The sequence below is a fragment of the Tachysurus vachellii genome, chromosome 2, assembly GCF_030014155.1.
Source record: "Tachysurus vachellii isolate PV-2020 chromosome 2, HZAU_Pvac_v1, whole genome shotgun sequence".
In the NCBI taxonomy this organism is placed as follows: Eukaryota; Metazoa; Chordata; class Actinopteri; order Siluriformes; family Bagridae; genus Tachysurus; species Tachysurus vachellii.
Genome location: NC_083461.1, coordinates 13,596,233 through 13,621,189, shown reverse-complemented (window position 1 = coordinate 13,621,189; position 24,957 = coordinate 13,596,233). Strand labels below are relative to the sequence as shown.

The window sequence follows — 24,957 nt, the reverse complement described above, 5'->3', positions numbered from 1 at the left end:
AGAGCTGGGGTGGTATAAAGGTTTGGAGGAATAGAACTAGTAATGCCCTTAAAGAGGTTTGCAAGGTGATAACTAATACAATTTGAATCGTTTTGAATTATCTTTAGTTTAACTATTTTGTCTTGTGTATTGGTAGACTTGGCTGAAATGGATGAGTTTAGAAATCTGGACACAGGTATAAAAGGATTTGCCACACGCTGGAAGAGGTTTGTAGAGTCTGAGGCTAAAGAGAAGGAGAGGTTTCCCCAAGAATGGAAGAAAAGGAGCACCATACAGAAGCGGAGTATGATAAGATGCATGAGACCTGACAAAGTGTTATGCTATCAGGTATGAGGAAACACGTACACACAAACTAGCTCATGTGGCACCAATAACCATGCAACAATCAAAGTCACAGAATCAAAGTTTTTTCTTTATTCTGATGTCTGATGTATACATTTGTAAATGCAGCAGTTACTGTAATGAGCTGTTTGGACCCTGTAGTGATTTTTGATCCATTATGTTGATGGCCACAGTGTTGCGTTTGCTGTGTCCTTTGAAGAGAGCAGCCACTCCTATGTTCTTTATCCTCTCTCCTGGAGTTGACGCGTTAGCGGTCATAGCGGCACTATCTCTGTATAGGCTGCAGAGTTAGAATCAGGATTAAAATACTCTCCTTTTACGCCTACATTTTTATAATAGTTATGAGCAGAAACACTTATCAAAAGGAGGTTGTGACTATCATTATTTAAATTTGTTATTTGACTCCATAATAAACATTACAGTAAAACTTAAACATCACTCTGATCACTACACTGGTGTAAAGTGTGCAGTAAAACAACGAAATTCGCATTTTTAACTTGGGAGGAGGTTAGAGGCAAACTGCAGTGTCTACTCTAACAAGGCATTCTCTGGCTTTGATCAAGCATCCAACTCTTTTAACTAGTCACTAATGCCCTTAAAATATTCACTCACTCACTCATTTTCTACCGCTTATCTGACCCTTAAAATATTATTTGCTAAAAATCCTTAAAAACAAATGAAAATCAAAAATAAAGCATGAAGAAGGGCTTTAGCATTGATAATGGCAGGTTTCACAATGGGTCTCTGGGTCAGGGCCAGGAGGTAGTGGCTGAGGCTGCTTTAGAAACACTGGGTCATTCTACAGCTATACACCCACAGATGCTGCTATACACTCAAAATTCCACTTATCATGTACAACTTCAGTCATATGACAAAGTGATTATGTTCACACAAGATGTGGTGTGTACTTTTAAACCATTACATGATGCATTTTGATATAAGTATATTTTCAAATGGCAGTTCATTTTATATTCTTACTAGCTTACTATATTTAATTTCATTAATATATTATTGTGTGTTCATGAGCGCTGAGCCAGCCCCTACACCTGGGTCTCTCATCATCCCACAATGTATGGTGGCCATATTACTGCTGACTGAGACAGTAGACTATGCAGGACATATCTTCAGGAATATATGCAGACAGATATGTTAGAGCAAGAACTGCAGCTGGTGCCAGGCTTTCCTTTCAAATATAGAACGTTTAAAAAAAAAAAAAAAAAGGCAAAATATGGCTTCCGAACACTCTTATAACTTGCACTGTTAAACTGTTTTTTTTTTTTATTTTGTGTCCTTCATACAAACTAAACAAAGTAAAAAGAAGCTGCTCACTAGATTCAATATTTTTAATAAAACAGGCAAATTTTTAAAGCAGACACGGTTAAAAACATAAAAAACTGCAGACATGGAAAAGCTAGGAAAGGGGCTGGGTGATTGGTATAAAGATCTCCTCAGAATCAAGGTGAGAAACATTTAAACGTTCACTTTTTACTTTTAAATTGCCCACAATGGCTTGAGGGCTATGATTTGAATTCATATATAGAGGTAATTCCTTCTGAATAATGAAGTCGAGGAGACAAGGAGAGAGCATACTGTACCTAAATGACTGTCTGAGTATTTCAAATATGTTACACTCCTTTCCATATATATATATATATATATATATATATATATATATATATATATATATATATATATATATATATATATATAAAGACAGCTGAATCAGTTAAATAATAATTAGGTTTGATGTGACATTGATGTGTTCTGTAGCCTAGACCAGAGGTTTACTGAGCCATGGTTTATTTTTGTTTTTATAAAAAGAAAGCTTTTATCAAAAAATGAAATTAAATTGTATCAAGAAACGACATCTCAATAAAATGCTGTATCTATAGGAACTGGAGACATGGACATCTGACTTTTCCATGCCTGCTGCAGCTTGGCTTCCTGGCTTTTTCAAACCCCAGTCTTTCCTCACTGCCATCGTGCAGTCCACAGCCAGGAAACATGAATGGCCTTTGGACTAGATGCGTTTGGCTATAGGAGGTGACTAAAAAGAATAGGGAGGACATGACCAGTGCACCCAGAGATGGTGCTTTTATCTATGGCCTTTTCGTGGAAGGTAAGATTATTTGAAATTATATGTTTTAGGACCTCAATACTGGATTAAACACACATCACATCCAAGCCTTTATTTTAAAAATACTATTTATAGAACCAAAAACACTAATAATAATAATACATATTAGAATGGTTGGCAGAGAGAATAAATAAAGAACTGACCTTCAAGGCTGTTTACAGACCAACTGGCATAAGACTCTCAATCAGGAATGTCATTCAGAACATCAAATATAGAACGCTTAAAAGAAAGGCAAAATATGGCTTTCAAACACTGTTATAACTTGCATTTTGTCTCCTTCATACAAACCAAATAAACAAAGTAAAAAGAAGCTGCTCACTAGATTTAATATTTTTAATAAACAGGCACATTTTTAAAGCAGACACGGTTAAAAACATCAAAAAGGCAAATGTATATAAGCCATACTGAAATGAAACCTTGCAAAAGTTGATCACAGTGAAATTGCTTTTCCACATCATACAGTTTAACCTGTGTTAAATCTGCACAACTCCTTTCATTTACCTACATTTATTTAGCTCATTTATTATCCATGAAATCAAATTTGAAATTTTTTTTATTTATATACGTGTATATATTTATTTACATGTGTGTGTAATATATATCTATATATGATCTAGCATAATCAGTGACACTAACTGCAACTTTTATCTGGTTCATGTTTAGATATTAAAGTCATATTATAATAAAAATAATTATGACTGCAATTTGCTGTCCTAGACAAGGAGCTTCTGGTAATAAATATGTACATTGTTGTACAAATTCACATCAACTGCTCAGCCAAGGATTGTTGACATCACTTGCTTGTTAAAGGTAATAATCTTGTCACTGGCTTGTAAAGAATACCTTCCCCAGATTCCCCAAATATCAGCAATTCTTAGACTGCCCCAATCTTCACTCCTACATGATGCCATTGTCATTTTTTCCTAAAATTCATCAGTGTTGTATTGTTTCCCCACGCTGCCTGCCTCATTCAAACTATCAGCCAATTATCAAATATATCATGAGATTTCATTTAAAGCAGCTCAGTAATAATAAATGCAGGGCAGTCCACATGAATTACATCAGTGATCTTTTGCTAGAAAACATTATGAGCGTTAAATTTTGTTTGTAACATTTTCACAGGAGCTCGATAGGGGTATCCAGACTGGTGCAATTGTTGATGCCTTTTTTAAGGAATTTGACAGCTAATATGCCAGTAATCTTCAATAATGCCATTCCCATTGACCACCAGGAGAAAAAGAATGTATAAGAGTGTCCTGTGTACAAAACACGTATGCATGTGCACACCTACGTTTTGACCTTTAATCAGAAAACTAAAGAGAAACCAATTAAATGGGTGTTAGCTTTTGTATGTCTGCTTCTTAGTGTCTAGTGCAGCATAACTGAACAGAAAAGAAACTTGTTATTTCTATATTATTTATGCCATAATTCGATTATTAAATTGTTCGTTCCTTGACCAAAATTCATTTGTTTCTTGATTGTATGCCTTAATTACAAGGATATTAACATCAAACGTGTTCTTGTGTTATGGATACATTTCAATTTTCCAAAATAATCACAAGAGGGCAGTCTAACAGTATATTAGGGAAAAACTTGTATGCATTTCATCAGTGTTTAACCCTTTCATTTACATCAGTAAACGTCTTTTCATTAATGTAAAGCTTTTTAGATCTGGTGTTTCTCAATCTGCATCTTAAATGTAGGCCATCCCTGAAATACAGACAACATGAACAAAACAGCTCCAGATGTTTTCAGCAGTGGGCTGAATGAGGTCACTGGCAGTGCTTAAAGAATGAAAGCACTGGAATAATTTATGTCCAAGTTTGTGCTGTGGTCTTGCCACACTACTCTACACTCGGCTATGTGACAAGATTTTTGCTTGGGGTACCACTGCAGTGACTTTGCGGATTCTTAAAAACCCACTATCTGCCAGCTTGGGCTTTATGTGCGTTTATATTTAAAGAAACATTGAATGTGCTTCAAATAAACCAAAATAATAACAACAAATTTTTTTGTGCATCTTCTTATACACAAAAGCAATTCATGGTCTCTCTAAAGTCTAGGTAAATGTGGTACTGATTTACAGATACATTGCCCAGTATTGACTGTTGAACACAGTACAACTGATTTCCATTAGACTCACTTCATCATGTCATGAAATGAATCAAGGTTGTTTCTTTTAATATAATGAGTAGAGGCTCCTCAGTAGCATAGTCAGTACACCAAGTCTAAAATGAACCAACCTGGTATGGACTGTAAGAGGTCTAAATCACTCTGGCTTGCAGTATCTCAGAAGAAGTTCTTAATTAGAGGAGTGACCAACTTCACCCATAACTTCACATAACGATTGGGTTGTTTAAAGGTGGTGCCGGACACCTCTGTGGATTTCCGATACAACAGGTCTCGCTCCTGGACAAAGAAACCAATAGTATGAAGAGTTTTCTATTAATATTGAATCTTGAAACAATCTGGCAGCATTGAATAAATAGCATGCAGTTAGTAGTTAATCAGCACCCAGGTTTCATGGTGGTATAATTAAGAAATATCGCAATAGCAAGAGTGTCGTTATACTGAAATTCTGCATGGCAGTGTTTTGACTACCCGTAATTAGAGCCCTGCTGATATTTAGTACAACAGCATGATTTTGAGTATGATATTGCTTTAATGCTACTGTTCCATAAACAAGAAATTAACATTAAGTAACTGATGTTTCAGACAGAAAATGGATGATAAATGTTTTACTTATATTTGCTTCTTCAATGGAAACAACTCCCAAAGAAGCCTAGACAGAGCATTGTGCGTTTATGGTGGTTTTACTATGCCAGCAAAATTAATAGCATAGAATTTGGCATAGAAGTGCAAACAATATTACAGGCTGTACTGGACCTTAGTCTATGCTGAATTCATCATATTTGTTAGCCAGTGACTGGGTGTGTGTGGGGAGTGCTAAAAGTGCTATAAGCTTATATAACTTCCATCTGCTAAAGACTGACAGGAACCTCAGCTTGTCCAAGGAGTTAAAGAGCATCTGACCCCATTTATGGTTACTCAAGCTTTATTACCACTCAGATACAGGTTTCCCAGAAGGATCACATGGTCTAATCATATATTATGGGGTAAACTGCAGGGGATGCAAAGGCTTTTCTGTCATACTGTAAAAAGATCCTATTAGTTATATGATTATATAAGACAGTGTGCAAAAATAGTTGTGTTCAATTTTACAGAGAGCAAAATATCTTCATGTAGGAGTGATTCTGACCTGTTGCAGTTGAGTCTGGAGTTCATCATTTTCTGTTACTATGGCTATCTGAGCCTCTAGGTCTCTGTGCACAGAGCGATAACCAAAATTGGGTGAGCCTATAAGAGTCAGACAGGGATGGGGATTTCCTTCCAGGTAGTACCACAATCCTGTAATGACAGACGTTAACCTGAATCTTAATTAACCTTATGCATATACACACATTTAATTAGCTGAATAATTAATTAGAATATTTTAAAAGAAACCTTAATTCATGCTAGTTCATGCTTTTTCTTTAAGAACTCAAGCCTGTAAGCTACCAGAAAGTGTGAACATTACCCAGATTAGACTTCCCTATTTCAATTTGGCAACGTTTCATTGCTGGCACTGGATTTGTGAGTTCAACAACAAACATGGTTTCTATTCATCCCTTACAGGAAACTCTGAACATGAAATATGATACGCTGGTATTTCAGAACAAATAAATCCTTCCACGTCTTCAGTGCAAAGACAAAGTCAACAATCTAAAATATGGCATCTTTACATCATAGATGGTTTTTAAGCTTTGTAAATGTTAATCACTGCAAGCAAGAATATTCTCTACATAATTCCACATAAAATACATCAGAGAAGCATTTTATCCGAAGGTAGTTGAATATCAGGTAACACAACTGACGGGAAGCTACTCAAAACTTATTACTCAGGATTTCCTTGTATGTACAAACGATTAATTATGCATCCCAAAAGGCTTTGAGGTAATCTGATCTTTCTCTGTGCCTGAACTAAATCATTCAATTTTAAAAACAGCCTAGTTAAGGGAGTTACTACCTCATACACAACCTCTTTCCTCGCCTCTGTGTTCATCTCTCATTTAATCACTTATTCCAGCTCATTGGCCCCTGCCTAGGGTGAATAGGTCTATCGTAGGCAGAGGGCCAGAATGCCAGTTAATGGTCATTGATTCTTTTCCTGCTTGACCAAGAGGACCTCTGCACCCTGTCGATTCCCACTTCTGCCTCTATGTTTACTAGAAATGACGGCATTGACAAGGCTTTATCTAATAAGCGGGACTTCTTAACGGGAGCATGAAATTGAATTGCACTGATGCTGCCCATATTTACTGAACTCTGAGTCTCTCACTCATTTCTGGTCTCTCCAAGTCTATGAACTCTTATCACATGAATGTTGAAGCCATTTAATGCACTCTGAACAGGCATTAAAATATGAAACAAAATACACAAGTTACTATATTAAATAAGTAGCAGGAGTGAGGGATAAATGATGTTTTTACCTCTCACTGAGTTGTATTTAAAATTGAGTGGAAATGCATTTCCACTGAGTTTACCGGCTAGGCTGCAGTGTTCATTAGGTTTATTTAACCCCAGGGTTAATAATACAGAGAATTGATTATATAAACCATAACAAAAAATAAATTAAACTCACCCTTGGCATGGAAAGTCCAGTCAGGCCGATGATACTCATGCAGGTGGACTCTATCCTGTTGACCCAGCTCACACACCTAGATATAAATAACTGCAGCGTTAGTCTATGAACATTTTAGTGCAACAAAAGAAAAAAGCACCCCATATAGAATTGTGTTTTTTTTTTTGTTTTTTTTTTTGTGGGGGGGGGGGGGGGCGCCCCCCCATGGATTAGAATGTGTGAGAGAAAACTGTGTGTGAATTGAAATATGCTTCTATTTTGTGTACATCTCAAACATAGGTAAATGAACTTTCAAAAACTTGTTACCCCCAAAAGAAAAAAGGAAAAAAATTTAATTTGTAGATTCCATTCCAGCAACATTAGATTCCATTCCATAACAGCTAGATTACAGACTGGTCTGATTAAGCTTATGTGTGTTTTCTTACAGCACATAAACTGTCTCATTACTCAAAATGATCTTTGCAGAAAGATTTAAAAAAAATAAATAAATAAATAAATAAAATTTAAAAAATCCCCATTATTCTGCCAGTATTCATCCTCTGTGACTCTCACTCTCACTCATTTTCTACCGCTTATCCGAACTACCTCGGGTCATGGGGAGCCTGTGCCTATCTCAGGCGTCATCGAGCATCAAGGCAGGATACACCCTGGACGGAGTGCCAACCCATTACAGGGCACACACACTCTCATTCACTCACGCACTCACACACTACGGACAATTTTCCAGAGATGCCAATCAACCTACCATGCATGTCTTTGGACCGGAGGAGGAAACCGGAGTACCCGGAGGAAACCCCCGAGGCACGGGGAGAACATGCAAACTCCACACACACAAGGAGGAGGCGGGAATCGAACCCCCAACCCTGGAGGTGTAAGGCGAACGTGCTAACCACAAAGCCACCGTGCCCCCCCAGACATACAATCTGCAAGTGTCAAGACTTGCTTGCATGGCTGCTCGTGGAACAGCCTTAGTAACCTTTATTGATTGTGTAACAATAACAATATTGTTAAACAATATTGTTATTTAGAAACTAAATAACATAAATGCTGTTTAACACAATAAGATTTATATAGTAGGAAATGAAAGCTAACCATAACCTCATATTCATCTTTTGATCTCAAAACCAAATTTATTTTGCGTATAACAAAAGAACAAATAAGATGGCCTTGCCATTTCCAGTACTTTCAGAGAGGACTGTATATTCATCATGTCCCGTGCAACAAGAAAGGAATACTTGCTAAACAAAGTACTTGCTCACCTTGCTATAGAACTGATTGGCAAGGTGAATGTAAGCTTCGGGAATGGCACCTGCCACACCTTTGGCCCCAAAAAAACCATTGACCTCTGGTGAGGCCATGAGGATGCGATAATCTGCAGCAGCTCCCAGTACTAGTCTCATGTAGGTTTTTGTCAGGTTAAAGTAGCCCGATGTTAGATATATTGTGGAGTCCCCATCTGCCTCCGTCAGCAGTCTCTGCGTTACCTCCTCATCCAACTGGATACCCAAAGGTTTCATTTGCACAAGTGGGAAGACCCAGGTGTCACTATGCTCTTCTCGACATTCCACTTCTGAGCAGGAATCCATCTCCAGCATGTGCTGTCGTGTCTTGGCTGAATTCATTACTCCCATAATATGCTGCTGTGCTAAAGCTGAGAAATCTACCCGATTACCTGAAAATAAAAAAATAGAATAAGAGGTAAAATGCTGGCTAAAGCAATAATCTCAGAGAGGCAACTAGGCGAGGTCTCTTATCCTTTCCTTTTTGTGTTCATGATTTTCAGCAGTGTAGTCTTTTTAAATCTGATGTATATACTTATTAAACACCACCACCATAATGACTTTTTCATTTGATAGGCCCTCCATGAGAGGCTGTTGCTCATATAAGGATCCTGCAAATGCATGATCCAAACCTCAGAGACGCAGGTCAATAACTGCTGACCATCTAGAAAGGCGCTCTGTCAAAGCCTGGCGCCTCTGCTAGACATAATGTGGCACAGTGAGTCAGAGAAAGAGATGCAATCTGTAAATAATGAATAACTTCAACGTACAGGCAAAACTAACCGATCTAGGGCCAGTTTGGTGGCAGTCTCCACAGTGATGATATGTTAAGAATGGAGTGGGACAGGCTGATTGGAATTAAAGCCACAAATGAGTCGAGCAAACAAGCTTTGCTTTAATGGTGAACACAGGGGCTTTCCCCGCAGGCAGTGCACCAGAAACCCCAAGCCTCTAAAGCCTCGGAGGACCAAACACATCCAGTTAAGAGGGCTGTGGAGTTCAGCTGCTTTTACCGACAAGCAGGGGGATCCGATTACTGGAGCTACACAGGCAATGAAGTGCACAGTCAGCAGATGGGCTTCTCAATGAGCCATCTCTCCAGTTCACTGAGTGTGTATGAAGTGTATGCTCAGGCGCTCTCTATCCTCTGTTTAATTTATTTGTAATGTGTGATGGCATAAAAAATAATCTAATTACATATGAGGCTACTGGTCATTCTTTGTTATTCTTTTTAATGATGTTCCAGTCATTGTTTTCCCGCATGCTGTTCCTTCACCTCCAGCACATCAGTTAATCTCTTTTTATATTATTTTTATTACCATCCCGGCAGACTCCAGCAAGACCTAGATCTCACCTTCCCGTTCATCTATCCATTCCACCCGCCCTACCTCCCTCCATTCGCAGATCGTTTACCACCAGAAAGATGACATCACCACTCTATTTCTGGGATGTGTGATGAACTGTTGTCTCCTTCTGGAGTGGTTATGTCATGGTCCGGCGCTGGCTTCTCCATGATGGTGCTTGAATTACAGATCTGGGCTTATAGAGAGTAAATCACTCATTCACTTGTCTATGGGTTTGGGGAGCAGTATGAATGTAAGACACACAACTGAAAGAAAGGTCACCAGGTTTCTAGATTTCAGGCTTCTGGATATTATAGATCAGGAACTGGATCTGATATGGAAAATGTAACGTGTGACTATATTCAGAATTCGACAGTGTTAGTGAGTGTTTTGTAATGTACTATACATCAGAAAGAACAATCCAGTGTTCATCAGTGTCTCTCTTCTTCCTTAAGCACTTCTTAAATCACAGTAATTAAGTAACATTGTTGGTGCAATATTTTGATGATTTCCATCTTAGCGGACAGAACCACTTGCCTTTGTAAGGGTGCACCATTCCCTCCAACATGTGAACGCTGTCATCAGGTGCAAGCTGAAGTGATATGTCACTCACTGCTCCCACTAACTCCGAAAAGAAATCAGCCACCTCTTTGCAGTCCTCTAACAGCACGTAACGATCCTGACGATTAGTGAAGTACGAATCACTCAGATTAGCTCTGTGAAACAGGATTATATGAATTATCAAACATGTTTGATGTGTCAGGTTACAGATGACAAAACAATACAAATGACCGGCCCTTACTGGTAAAAATACACCGACTCTGTAATGATTATTACATATAATACAAGAAGAATATCAAACTGAACAAATATGTGACATACTGTGATTGTGATCTTCCTTAACTTTATAATATATTAAAACTTCCTGAGAAACCTGTGACATTTCAGAGATAATGTTTGGCCTGCATTCATTTAAGCATTTTTTTTTTTATTTACACAGAATGCTTTTTTTTTTTGTAACATCTGAAAGCTCACTGAACATTTTTAACATTTATAAAAGCTTCTACAATACATGTTTGAAGGCCAATACAGTATGCATCAAGCAACATTCAGATACTCTCTGTGCATTCTCACATATATTGAAGCTTAGCATGCTGTCATTTATTGCATGTGAATGTACTGCAGGTATATGCTCAGACAACGTATGCACGAGTTGTTCATCGGTTCATACCCACTGATGATGAGACTGTTGTCAAACAGGTAAACTTTGATATGCTGTACACCAATAGTCTCGTTGAAGCGTTCAGGCACCAGGAGGCGTAGCAGCCCACGCAGGTCTGGAGTGTGATACAAAGACACTCTCATCTGCTCTGGAAAGCGCTGCAGCAACGGCAACAGCATTGTTCGAGAGTTATTCTTTCCTGGAGCAAACACAAATATTACACACTAATATAACCAGACAGATGCCTGTACACACATTCCACACTGACAGCTCAGTCATTTTACAAAAACAGACATGGGGGGATGAATGTGGTGTTTCAGGAAGAGTATGGTATGCTGTCATACTGGTTATGAACAGTTTTTTTTTTTGAATGGCAAAGAGAACATAAGAGACAAAAAAACCATCAGCGTCAACAGTACTCCAAACCTCTTGATCCCCTTGTGTAGTCAAGTAGCACAGACACTTTTAAATCAGGAGAAGCTTCTTCCTGAGAACGTTTGAGTGCCTGCTCCATACACTCAACCTACCAGAAAAGTGAAAAAGATAAATCAATACCTAACTGTTAAATATATAATGAAATATTTTATTGCATTATTTCAAGTAATTATTTTCTGCAAACACCATTATGTTGTTGCCGAATTTATTAGCTGCTTAGCCTAAGAGATAATTCATTCACAATACTCCTGCAACTCATACACGCTTCACCTGAAAGATAAAATACTTGATGAAAACATACAAGATCCTGTTCTAGTGGTCCTGTGCCAAGATACAAGGACGCAATCACTACTCGACTTCTGGCTGTCTTGATTCGTTCCTGTATAAACACAAAACACACAGACAACAAATTAAAGGCACTGGTGTTTAATGTTACATTGACATTGTGTTTCATAAATAGCTTATTATGGCCAAAATATATGGTTTTTGAACTCATGGACCTTCCCTTAGCCAAGTCCCACAGTCACGTGCCAAAATGTAGTAGAACAGAAAAGGAGGACTAAAATGCATATTTGAGCATGTTGGTCAGATTGCCAAATACTTTTGGCCATACAGTGTATAGACAACTGACCTAGAATATTTCATCCCATAAAAAATATTATTCATTATTTCCCAGAAATGAACATGATTTGTTTTTGCACATTTGAAAAACATTACATTTCCAACTCTTAGACATTAATTACCTAATGGGCTGAAATTGTGAGCTAGATAAATAAAAATGGTTAAATATACAATTATATTGTACATAAATTGTATAAAATGCTATAGTAGTAGTTTCCTGGTTTAAAGTCATGATACATGTACAGTTTGCCAGATTTTTATACATTGGTCTGATCTCTAGCTGTAGATTCAAATTGTCCCACATTGATTATAGAATGAAATCAGTAAGTTTAACTTTCTCACAAAGCCAAGCTCAGGCAAAATGTGTCCTGCTGGAATCAGTGGATCAGGTCTCTCCACCAGCAAGTTAGAGGAGATGAAGATCAACATCTCAAAATTACAGTTGGAGATCTGGTTTCTATTACTTTTATTACTTTTGTCAAACACAAAAAACCTGAAACATGCATCACACAAATTTTGGTTTGAAAAAAAAATTAAATGCATTAACAGACAGATATGCAGGAAGTTTAACACTTTTTGGTCACACAAACACGACCAGCACTCTCTCTGCACTCAACGTATAGCCACCCGCTTACACCCACTCAACCTATAGCCACCCCCACACACCTTCATAACCTGATAGAACTCATTGGGGGAGTGAAGGATGTGTATGTGGCCCCCTGGAACTCTGAATGCTGGCACATGGTCAGCAATCCAGTGGAAGCGTGTGTGGAGACCCTCAGTGGAGCCTGGCAGTCTGGACACCATAGAGTCTGTATCTGCCAAGAGAGGTGCCAGGAGCAGCAGTGAGGACCTACAGAGTGAACAAAGCAGGGAAGATAAATAATTCTCTCTCTCTCTTTCTTTATTTCTTTTTTAAAAAGGGAGGGGAACATCCTATACAGGGAAAGAAACTATTCTGCAAATTAAAATAAAAGGATATAAAACAAAAAGGAAAATGTTTGTAAGGAAATACTCTTCCTTCTAAAACTGTACACATGGATGTGTTGAAACGGTGATGAAGCTTGAACATGCGTGAGCAACGAGCCAGAATGAGATCATTTCTGGTTAATGCATTTCTTCAGACCCGATTTCCCTGTTTCAACATCTTGATGACAGCAGTATTTAAAAAGGGAACAAAGAATACATTTGCACTCATTTAACTTCAAGATAACAATAGGTTTAGAGGTGAATACAATTAGATTTTTACACTTAAAATAACTATTTCTGGGCATCAAAGCATTTGCAAATAAGACTCGTCTCTGATTGTTGAAGAACCTGACATGCTTTGATGGGAAGTTTTTATAAGGTCTCATGGATTGGGCTACAGGTTAATGACAATATTACCCATACCCATTACCTATAAGCCAAATTCTATCAAAATTGTACTATTAATAATTTCCCAGGCCAGTTTCTACTGATGGCTAGGACAGTGTAATATTGCTTAAAATATCCTGAAGTCATTTTAAAACCAATACTACAATTCTATCATTATACACATGACCTATACATGCACCATAGAAAAAAGTAGACTTACACAAGGTGTGAACGCCAGCAAGAAAAAACTAGTTACACACTCAACCTTCTCTTTTCCAGTAAAGAGTGAAACTTCACACTCTGAAATACAGTCAGGGTGACTTCAGCATCTTGCTAAAGAGTGACTGTACTCTGAAAATGTTTCCTAAACCTCAGTATGTAATGGAGATGTTTCAACACCCTGCTGGCTTATGCTGACAATGGCTACAAAGAATTCAAAGTTTGCAAAATGATGAACATAGATTGAGAAAACCACAGACACACTAAATTACAGCATTACAAAATATCTGACACAATACAGCCATGTGCCACATCCTCCAAGGTAAAAAGCTGCTGAAGTTTTTGTTGCTTACACTGTTTTTTATAGAAAAGCAGAAGTTTAGAATGTGCATTAGTGACTAAAAGACTATAAGTTCAAAACCAGCCATCAGCACTTCACTGCCGATGCTTGAGATACAAGCTATTGCTTTCGGTGAAAGGACTGACTAAATGATTAAATAGAAATAATACTTCGCAGTCAGGACTCTGGATTTCGGCCATAAGAAAATAAATGATGTCTGAATTTTGATCATAAAAGCTGACCATTTTTTCAGATTCTCAAAACATATAAAAATATAAATATACTTTATATTTACTATACATTTTTACTATATTTACTATTTATGCAGTTTTAAACACTTTTGCTCAGCTCTCTTAGTTGTTGTCACTTTCAAACAGCAACGCTCATCAAGATTTTTTTGGTGCCTTCTAAACTAAAGCAGTATTTTCAAAAGCAGGATTTGTCTAGAATTTTGAGTTAAGGGCATTTCCAGTATAAAACCTGAACTTATTGCTACATGGTCATGTGACTGCTCTCATCTCATTTCATGTTGTGCCACTACATGACACTGTATTATCCTAATAGAAAGGAACCCACACCCGTCCTGCACGCGACACTTGTGAAGTGCAGTTTATTACGACACTGATTAACACACAGGTCTGTACTGGAAGCTGTGCAATTGCAGTGCAGTGCTGTGGTGTGGTGTAAAACGGGTGTCTGCTGTAAAATTAACTTTATGGACTTGATACGCATTATAAAATGCTTCAGTAGGAGAAACATGGCTGGTGTGAATTGGCCTTAACAATTTCACTACAGGTCCCTCACCACAAGAACTCCATAAAGAACTCAAGTGTCACTGGTCAAACGTATGAGTCACTCAATGAACACAAGACTGAATTGGTTGTTATACAATAATAGAGTCAGTAATTCGGTTGAAAAAGGCCAAGTGAAGAGTAACAAATACAAGTAAGAATTCCTTCACTGTTTCCCAAATGTAGAACTCAATAAAACATTGATAAAGAAAAAAACTAGAAGACTAAGAGAGATTGTTATAGAATACATTAAAATATCCAGCACAAAAGATATCAGTGAAAGCTGAAGTTGTATGTATTTATTATGAATAAAATAAAATAAATACCAGAATTACCAATTGTTTTTGTGTCAAGCGTTTTCTTTTCTTTTAACACTTGATACGTTCAGTATATTATCACTCTCGAGCAACGCAGCACAGCACAGCTACCTAAACAGAGTACAAGAGCTAGTGCCAAAACCGACAGTACTCAGATAACGGGAAGGCAATAATTTGGCCTGGGATAGACAGCATGAAGTCTAAATCTACATTTATACTCAGATCTTCTGCCAAACATGAAGGTTATCCGGAGTTCACACAAACCGATCCCAGACGTGTTTTTCTCGGCTGAACCCACTCTGACCACACAAATTCTAATTTTTCTTCTCAAAACAAAAGGAGGTGCCTTTTATGATTCCGGAAACCATTACACTATACATGCTATAAACACCCTAGAAGAAATCAAATAAAACAAAAGACAGGAATGAGTCACTGGCTGTGTCTGCACCAATTAACTCCTGCCTTCTATTATCTGATAACTGTCACTCGCTTACAAACCAGTCCCACTAATGCAGTGTGTTCACACCTGTTCTTAGTCATTACAGCATTCAAGCATAATGTATTTATAGTCCTGTACATAATGATTTTAAAAAAATGAACTGCAAAACACATGTTGACATTATGGTGCATTGGATCACAATAAGTGTTCCACTAATTACATTAGATCCACTGTAATTAAAGATGTTTAAACTATATCTGAATAAATACACATCCAGGTACATGCTGTGATTTAAAGGCAGGAGTGTTAATAAGTCACGCCATTTGATACACATCAAAATCCTCTGGAACACAAATATCAGAATCAATTTAAAGAAATAGTTGGATAAATTTGAAACAAACTATTTTTTATCCCACCAGCAGTCTCAATACACACAAGTCGACTAAATGCAGGATCATAACTTACAGTGCACATTATGTTCTTTAGTATTCTTAAAAATGAATTTAGAAACGCAGGAAGGCAGTGGACTGCCAGCTACTTCACCTGTTCAACCAGACTGCACACACAACCCATGTCATACACAGAGTTGACTCAATCTAGGAGGATTCATTTGTGCCCCCTTCAAGTGGAAGAGAAATCAGTGAAACAAGGATTATAATAGCAGGCAAACTCGCAAAAAATACCTTTACTGACAGATCAGGAACATAAGCAGATACGTCACAAGCAGACACATGGGGAAGCAGATAAAAGAAAATGACAGATCCAAAGAAATAAAATTCACAAAATAAAAGAATCCAGAGCAGAAGAAAACTGCTTTATATTGCTTTAACGATGTGGTTAAAAGGGTGCCTTTTCCTGTGTTTGTTTACAAATATGAACCAACAAATATTTTTAGCACTGTAAAACAGGTATGCACTGCAAACGATACTGATTTCACCAGCTGGCTCTAGCAGGATATCATCCTCAAATATTACAAAATGCTTGAAAATGCAATCAAAACAGTGCTCCCTAAACAGACTGTTCTACAAAAGTGTCATACAAAAATCATCTTATTAAGTAAATAGTTACTTTCTGCACCATCATAGGCTCATGTGACTGTCATTGTTCCTTTTTTCATACTGTAAATGTAGGGAACCACTTAATGGTGTTCAATAATAGATTATTCATTACTAAATGATAGCATTGAATATGTTGTAATACTATTTCCACCTTGGCATGATATGGTTCCTACTATGATAGGAAGGCTCACAGCAACTGCTTGCTTTACAAAGATTCAAAGGCCCACACAACTACTGTACAACTGTACTATACAACTTTGCCTATACAACTAGTATCTCTAAATTGCACTTTGTTCACCTTTCAATGTGGGAAGCATTTCACACCAAAACATGTCTAAAAACATTTTTAAATACACATAGAACAAACAGGGAAGGAAGTGCTAGTTCAAGTATTTCATGAATAAGTAACTGTCGTTTGAAGATAACCAATTACAAAATCATTTTTAATTTGTACTGCAAATATCCTTTCACATATATTTTCATATATTTTATACTTTTATTTATCTAACTCCTTTTGGTTTTATTTTTAACCATAATTCCATTCCTTTCTATGCTTGAATACCGGATGTGTATGTGACAAATAAAATTTGATTTAAAAATTTGATTTGATTTGATAACCAGTGACTCAGCTGACCGGACCCCTAGGGGAAGTTCATTCCACCACCTTGGTACCAGAACAGAAAAGAGTCTTTTTGTATATTTACCCCTCTTACCCTGAGAGATGGTGGAATCAGTCGAGCAGTGCTGGTAGCTCTGAGTGTGTGAGGTGCAGTGTGAGGAGTGATAAGAGGTAAGAGGAAGCAGATCCATAATTGGCTTTGTAGGCCATCATCAGTGTTTTGAATCTGATGCGTGCAGCTACTGGAAGCCAGGGGATGGACCGCAGCAGCGGGGTGGCATGCAAGAACTTAGGTAGGTTGTAAACAAGCCGTGCAGCTGCATTTTGGATCATTTGCAGGGGATGAATTGCGTTTATAGGTAGACCTGCCAGCAGTTACAGTAGTGTAGTCTTGAGATGAAAAGAGACTGAACAAGTACCTGAGCAGCCTGTGTGGACCAAAATGTCCGAATCCTTCTAATGTTGTAGAGAAGGAACTGACATGAGCATGTCACATTACGAGGAAAAGGACAGTGGATTGTCCATGGTTACTCCAAGGTTGTGAGCTTCATTCATTAAGTTTCATGTCTTTTAATACCTACAGACAAGCCAAATCATAAAGTACTTAATGCTATTTACGAGAACCAAGTATGGAAAAACTACTACCAGTAAATTCTGTTTTCCAAACCCATTGCATATAAAACGTACAAATAAAGATTTATTTTTTGCTCTGGAAAGTTGTTCCTTTTTAGTTGTTTGACACACAACTAAAGATCGCAAAGCTTTTCGCTGTTGCTCAGGCTAGAGAACACACTGCATCCACCTTATTAACGCCAGCAAACCCTCACAATAATGCTTAACGTTATTTATTATGAATATGTCAAACGTCCAGCTAAGTTAAGCTAAGCTAAGCTAAGCTAAGCTAAAGGTAAACAACAGATATTTCAGGTTTCATTGAAAAAGAATATACGTAAATTAACAGTTAAACATTCAAACAAGACAAACAACTCGATATAAATGAAACCCAAACTAATAATACGAATAGCTCTAACTAAGCAGGTCAAGTGATTTCACTAAGTAAGTGAAAAGAAGATGCTAAAGCAGAGCGTGTAACCGACACACAGACAAGCAAACAATAAAACGCTTCACGACAAAACAACTTCTTAAATCAGGCAAACAATAACTTAACAATTACCCTCTTCTTCTATCACGTGTCCTACAGAACTTGTCCGAAATTTTAGATAAAATTCCAGAGACAGCCGGAGTGTAAAGCGAGTACACAAGTCTCCTCCATGTCATGGGGGCCGCCATTTTTCCAAAGCTGTTTGAAAAGTCAAAACTTTATGTGAACGACTGTTCGGTGCAACAAGCCAACTAGTTCAGAGTATGTTTATTAACGCGTGTTCAGTGTGAACAAAACATAAACCTCTGAATGGCGAATAAAATGCATTTCACCATGATGTTTTTATTATTTGGGGGGGTCTTTAGGCATGTTTTAATATTGTATTAGACTGTTTTAATGATGAGAAATTTATACTCCTACTTGTCTATAATGAGTTATAAAAGTGATTCTTTCATTCATTCATTGATTATTTAATTAGAATTATAATGATTAACTAGATTTATAAAGTTCGTCGCAACAAACTTTGATGTTGGCTTTGATGAGGCAAGTATTCGCAAAGCCCGGTGCTTTTTGGAGGCAAGTGGAGACGAGCATGTGACATCATCAGAATACCCGCGAGGCAGTTTCTCTTATTGTGCTGAGTGTTTTGATATGTCACATGCCCATGTTGTACAAATTTTTTATTTTAACGTGACGTCATCAGAATACGCGTGAGGAAGTTCCCCTCATTGTTCTGAGTGTTTTGATATGTCACATGTCCATGTTGTAAAAAGTTTTTTGATTTAGCATAAATTGGGGGCGTGGCTGTGGGACAACCAAAAGGCCAGTCGGTACACCAATTTAAAACTTTGTTCAGAGTATCACCCTAAAGGAGCTGGCCAAGTTTGGTGTAGATAGTTCGAAAGCTTGCCGAGTTATAAACCTCCAAACTTTATAATGCAAGTCTATGGGAAAAAAGGCCATTTTGAGACCTGGTACCGGAAGTACCGGAACTCGGATCGCTTAGAAAATTAATAGCAACAAACTTCAGACCAGCGTCTACAACATATCCGAATTTTTTTCATGTGGCTCGAAAGCCCTAGGAGGAGTTACTCTTGATCAATTTTTGTCTAAGCTTAAATAGGAAAACAGAACGTTGGCTTCTACAATGCCAACATAATTATTAATTCACTTGAAACTTAACCTTCTGGAGCGTCAAATAGGTAGGTGTGAAATATTCATTCATATTTTCCCTTAAAAGATAAAATACAAATTTCTGTCACAATACAAATGTAAAGCAAAATATATCAAAATATTTGGCTTTATAATAGAAGTATTACTAATAGCTATTATATTTCCCGGTTGTTGGTTTTTTTTAACAATGATCATTTGAACGACCTGGATGTGTATCAGCAATTACTGGGTATCAAGATTACAGCTTGTCATTAATACCTGATGTCCTATAATATAGATCACAATGGGCTTTGACAACAGGGAGGATTTTATAAAAAGCAGTGGAATTTTTCAGAAGCTGCGATTTAAGATCCTAATATTCATGATCAACTGAACAGCATATTCTCTTCTCATAGATGGATTATGAATAATTTTCTTTCTAGATTTTGAGCAGTGAAATAAATAAAAATAATTAAAATTAGTAGATGTTTATTACAGATACAGGATCCTTAGCTTTCTCTTTCTTTTATATATATATATATATATATATATATATATATATATATATATATATATATATATATATATATATATATATTATTAAATGTGTGTGTGTGTGTTTGTTTACACACACACACACACACACACACACACACACACACACACACACACACACATATATATATATATATATATATATATATATATATATATATATATATATATATACACACACACACACAAACACACACACAAAACAAGGTTGTAGTATACGGTTTAGGATGCAGTCTCCTAGTCTCCTGCTCTCTCCATCCTATAGATGGCGTACAGGGAAGCTTTACCGAGTCAGAGCTGCCATGTTAAATCTGTCTATAGGTATGGGTCCTATATGGGCTTCGACAAGCAGAAGTTTATGATAAAACACACACACACACACAGAGAGAGAGAGAGAGAGAGAGAGAGAGAGAGAGAGAGAGACAGACGTGTAATTTATTTGTCTGTAGAATACATATTTGATTTCCTGGAATCGAATAGAGTTTCAGTAATCTAAGCGATAAAACATCGTTGCGACTGAATAATGAAAGGAAATTGCAAAAATTCGGAAAAAAAACAAAAGCAAAAGGAAGCGGTGTGTTACATCAGTGCGGTCTGTTGAAGCTTTATTCTGCAAGGGCGCTTCAACTTTTTTCACCTTGTAGCCTGACGGGGAAGAGAAGTGGGGGAAGGGAGGAGTGTGAATACCAGGAATCGTCTCGTAGAAAAAGGTCATGCTGATTATTTATGGGCAATCCGCCAAGTGAGTGAGCGAAAACGTGTGTGTGTGTGTGTGTGTGTGTGTGTGCGCGCGCGCGCGCGCGCTTGCTTACTGGAAGGCAAAGGGGTGGAGCCGTTCAGAAATATCAGTGGGCTCCCACTAGATGTGGAGAGCAAGACTTCCACTACCCCTCATCAGGGGGAGACGTGAGAACGTTATCACACTCTACACAAACTCGTCTGCCATTAAAACGTTTCCCGACAGCACCACTTTTAACACCGCATTTACAAAGGTTTTAAAAGGAGCCCTCCAGAAGAGAGAGAGAGCGAGAGAGAGAAAGAGATCTGTTTAAACAGCACTACAATATTGGCTCGGATAAGACTTTCAAGGTAACTATACAAGCTGATTATTTTTGCGCTTTTTCTCTGTCCTATATTAACAATGTATTGTATGTAAATCATACAGGTGGACTGTCTATTAGCGGTGTATTTAAGGGTCTGTATGAATGACTGCTACATTTCGGGGTGAATCGGAAAAAAAAATCAATGCATGATTTAAATAAATAAGTAAATAAATAAATCAATAATCATGCGCTGTATTGCGTATTTGCGCAGCGGCGGTTTGGTGTTTCAGGGCTTTTGCTATTTATTAGAATGCGCTTTGTTGAAATATTCCGTGATTGTGTTTGTAAATCACACCACCTTTCGTTATGAAGACTGCAGCTTGGTGTTTAGTGGTTAAAGAGGTGCTCGCTTGTCCCTTTGTGCTTTTGTGTCGAGCACAGAGTCTCTCCAGTGCAACATGAGAAACAGTCCGCTTGGCACGAATGAGGAAATGGGTCATTCACAATGAACTGGAGCAGCCCATTCACACATCTCGCTCCAAAAGCCTTTCTGCGATCGAAGTGTTGCCTGTATCAGATGTACACACTCGGCAGTTAACTAAAAATAAAGCGTCGTTTGTACGCCAGTTTATCTGTCTCCATGATTATTAGGCGAATTTGCTTAATTCATACTCCTTATATTTTAATATGGACATGAAACTGAGCCTTTTTACAAGGGATACACTTTAGGCTAACACGAATCACTCATGCAAATACTGAAACTGTGCACTTTGTCTTTTTCCAGCTGCATCCCATACCCGTTGAGCCATCCTTGATTCTGGATGTTGAGAAGGCGCCGGAGCTGTGGGCATTGTGTTGGTGCTGTGTGGTGCCTGTGCACCCTGGCTGGGACGAGCCTGCGGCCCTGGACCCCCAAGCCGGGACGGGGCACGGGCAGAGCGCCATGGTAACACACAGCAGGCTCGACGGCGCCATGAGCAGCAGCCCCTTCCAAGGCGGAGTACGCCTGCCTGCCCACCGCTACAAGACCTTCAGCTCCAGGGCGCAGTATCAAATGGTGTTGGCGGCTGTGCGTAAGCTGCAGGAGAGCGGCTTTTACTGGGACGCTGTGAGTGGGAAGGAGGCCAGTGCCTTGCTGAGCAGTGAGCCACCTGGCACTTTTTTGGTGCGTGACAGCTCTGACAACCGCCACTTTTTCACTTTAAGCGTGAAGACGGCCACAGGCACAAAGAACCTGCGCATCCAATGCGATGCCTGCTCCTTCTTTTTGCAAACAGACCCACGCAGCTTGCAAACTGTGCCACGTTTTGATTGTGTGCTGAAACTTATTCATCATTACATGCCCTCTGCCAGAGAAGCGGGGGCCGTGTCTGTAGTCCCATCTGGAGTGGACAGTGAAGGTGGCAGCAGTGGGGCAGATGGGAGTACATACTTCATTTACTCTGGAGGAGAGAAAATCCCACTGGAGCTGCTCCGTCCTCTGGCCTCCAGCATGTCCACACTGCAGCATCTCTGCCGCAAGACACTTAATGGCCACATAGATGTGTCTAGTAAACGGGACCAGCTGCCTCAGTCGCTCCAAGAGTTTCTTCAGGAGTATGATGCACCTATATAACAACCATCACATGGTTCTGGAGCACAGTGAACAGATAACCACGTATACAGATCTGTATGTTGGGCAGTGGTGGAATTGACCAGCAAAAGACCACAAGAGGATGGGAAGCAGTACAGTGTTACAAAGCTCTGGAGTTCAATAAGTACGTGAGCTGTCTGCTCTGAGAAGCTCTCAGCATCTATCAGTATTGCAGGCCAACTGTGGCTTACTGTGCCTTCGCTCTCTATAGTGCGACCTTTGGCAAGGGGTTGCTATGTGATGGACAGCACAAAGTATGGACTTGCATGCAATAGGATGAACAGCAGAGCAGCCAGGACCAAAAGCAGATGATCAGAGTCATAGTGTTTTATCTTCTTACCTTTGGAGTGTGTTCTTGCGTCTGTTTGGAAAAAAAACACAAACCCTGTTGAATATTAACACAGTTGATAGTTTATCAGTACAAGGGTTGAATGTGCTGCTATGGCTGATTTGCAGCCTTTACTATATGAATAAAAAGCTGTTTCGCACAGTTATATCTCCACTCGACCCACTTTTAAAAGAAGAGTTTTGGACGTCTGTGTTTGAGGGAGTGCCTAGCGTCGGCTGTTTTAAATGACATATACATTTCCACAGTGGGCTGCCAAGTGTAATTGCCTCATAGGTTGAGATGGGGAAGCAAATGGGGCGGGTATTCATTACTAGCACCGGTGTGTTCACACTGGCATCTGTGTGGGGTTAAAAGACAAGACTGATGTTTGAAAATGCATCAATACAAATGATTAAAGTAGACAAGAGAGGACTCCGATATTACTGTAGTCTCAGAAGGAAAGCTCAGTGGACTGTTGTTGCTTTATTTTTGACAGGCAAAGTGTCTTAGTTTTGCTGGGAAATTGTTTATAGAACATTCAACATGCTTATGATGATATTACAATACAACACAAACTTTCAAGAGTTGACAGTTTATGTACTGTGAAAAAAAGGCAAGCACAGTATGCAAAACCCTTATTTACCAATCCTGGAATTTGACATGGAGGATTGTGTTCCTCTCAAACCAGAATCGTTCTTTCTGTATGTGCTAAGAAGTAATCAGTCATGCCTCATATCCCTCATTCAGTAACAATGACGTAGTGTTTCTTCAGCAGCACATGCTGTCTACAATTAAATGAATGTATTGTAAGTCAATGGAAGGGCTTATGGTTCAACTTCTTTTTGCTTTCTCTTTTTTTTTTTTGTCATATAGAGACGATGTTTACATGTGTCACCACAAGAGGACAACATGTTTTTGTACTCTGTCTTTTATAAAGATTTGACATCTTAAGGTCTAGTCTAATGACCCACAGTGCAAGCTTGAAAATCAGAAAACCTGAAAACAATGGCATTACAACAGAAAATGCAGCAAGGAACTTTGCACATATTTATATTTATAAAATATTTCGATAATTTATATTAAAGAATACTATTTTTACAAAATGGATCTTGTGTGCTTAACTTATTTTAAGTTTGTTACTACATTATTACATGCACATTTAAAAAAAAGTGCTATTTAATACCTGTGATGCCCATGGGCATGCACAGTGACAAATGTAACCAATCACCGCTGTCTATGATAAACAAAAGTCTGAAGCTCACATCATGCCTATATATTCCACAACTGTGCTCTCAGGACGCCACATTTTACATTTTGTTCAGCCCTAATCCAAACTCTTGACACTTTTTCGTGCTGAATATTTGTTTTATAGCTTAATCCACATCATACATCATGCCATAATGTCTGTGTAATGTGAAAACATTACAATATAAATTTGATTATTATTTTGATTACCATGACATGTATAGCATGGGCTTAGTGTATTGTTTTGTTTACAGGTCATAGTCATTCTGTAAAGCATTAGCTTTAAGGATGAGACTCCAATTCCTGACTCTTAATGTCTCATTGATTACCCATTCGTTGATTGATTATTTTGCACTGTAAGTAAAAGCTGTTATTAAAACTCTTTCACTTCTTATTTTAATTGACACATAATAAAAGAAGATGCAGATGAAAAAACACTTAATGTCAAATTGAAAATTAAATAAATGATCCACAGTGAATTGTCAAATTAAGCTAGATGTTTGAAATAGAAAGATTTTTGTCATTATAAGTGTTAGCATTTGAGCAAGAAGAAAACATACTTTCCCTTGAAATGAAGAGTACATACAGAGTCAAGTGCTATTATTAAAGTATTATTAAAGAAGATTGTAATGTGTGTCTGCCCAGTCTTGACTTACTCAGTCATCAAGACTTTAGTCCTTCTGTATGACAAAGAAGGAG

General features: G+C 38.1%; 2 protein-coding genes across 4 annotated transcripts; one reads left to right on the top strand and one right to left on the bottom strand.

Annotated features, from left to right (window-relative positions):
* Nucleotides 1-391: 391 nt before the first annotated feature.
* On the bottom strand, nt 392-18,519 carry LOC132837656 (CDP-diacylglycerol--glycerol-3-phosphate 3-phosphatidyltransferase, mitochondrial). 3 transcript variants are annotated; one of them, XR_009647552.1, is made up of 12 exons: nt 18,375-18,519; nt 12,728-12,914; nt 11,742-11,819; nt 11,432-11,528; nt 11,015-11,204; nt 10,321-10,499; nt 8,420-8,832; nt 7,161-7,236; nt 5,739-5,887; nt 4,723-4,888; nt 2,623-2,698; nt 392-622 (listed from the first exon to the last, which is right to left on the bottom strand). XR_009647552.1 is itself a non-coding variant. In XM_060857461.1 (11 exons), exons 1-10 carry the CDS (start codon nt 18,488-18,490, stop codon nt 4,769-4,771), a joined length of 1,605 nt encoding a protein of 534 aa, XP_060713444.1. In that variant the 5' UTR covers nt 18,491-18,519; the 3' UTR covers nt 392-622; nt 4,723-4,768. The 3 variants fall into 3 exon arrangements, 2 of the variants coding, with proteins under 2 accessions (XP_060713444.1, XP_060713434.1); XM_060857461.1 differs by lacking the exon at nt 2,623-2,698; XM_060857451.1 differs by lacking the exon at nt 392-622 and having other exon boundaries at nt 2,061-2,698.
* A 1,928-nt stretch (nt 18,520-20,447) lies between these two features.
* Nucleotides 20,448-24,116, top strand: socs3b (suppressor of cytokine signaling 3b). Its single transcript, XM_060857435.1, has 2 exons — nt 20,448-21,098; nt 21,837-24,116. The coding sequence occupies exon 2, from the start codon at nt 21,996-21,998 to the stop codon at nt 22,665-22,667; it is 672 nt and encodes a 223-aa protein (XP_060713418.1). The 5' UTR covers nt 20,448-21,098; nt 21,837-21,995; the 3' UTR covers nt 22,668-24,116.
* Nucleotides 24,117-24,957: the final 841 nt, after the last annotated feature.

Bases quoted from the DNA above. Each gene is read 5' to 3' on its own strand.
- LOC132837656 (XM_060857461.1), bottom strand. From the start codon at position 18,490: ATGGCGGCCCCCATGACATGGAGGAGACTTGTGTACTCGCTTTACACT. The intron at 8,833-10,320 runs GCAAGTGGTTCT...TTTTATTTTCAG, and splicing joins AATGGTGCACCCTTACAAAG to GTAATCGGGTAGATTTCTCA. The intron at 5,888-7,160 runs GTGAGTTTAATT...CTGTCATTACAG, and splicing joins CTGGACTTTCCATGCCAAGG to GATTGTGGTACTACCTGGAA.
- socs3b (XM_060857435.1), top strand. From the start codon at position 21,996: ATGGTAACACACAGCAGGCTCGACGGCGCCATGAGCAGCAGCCCCTTC.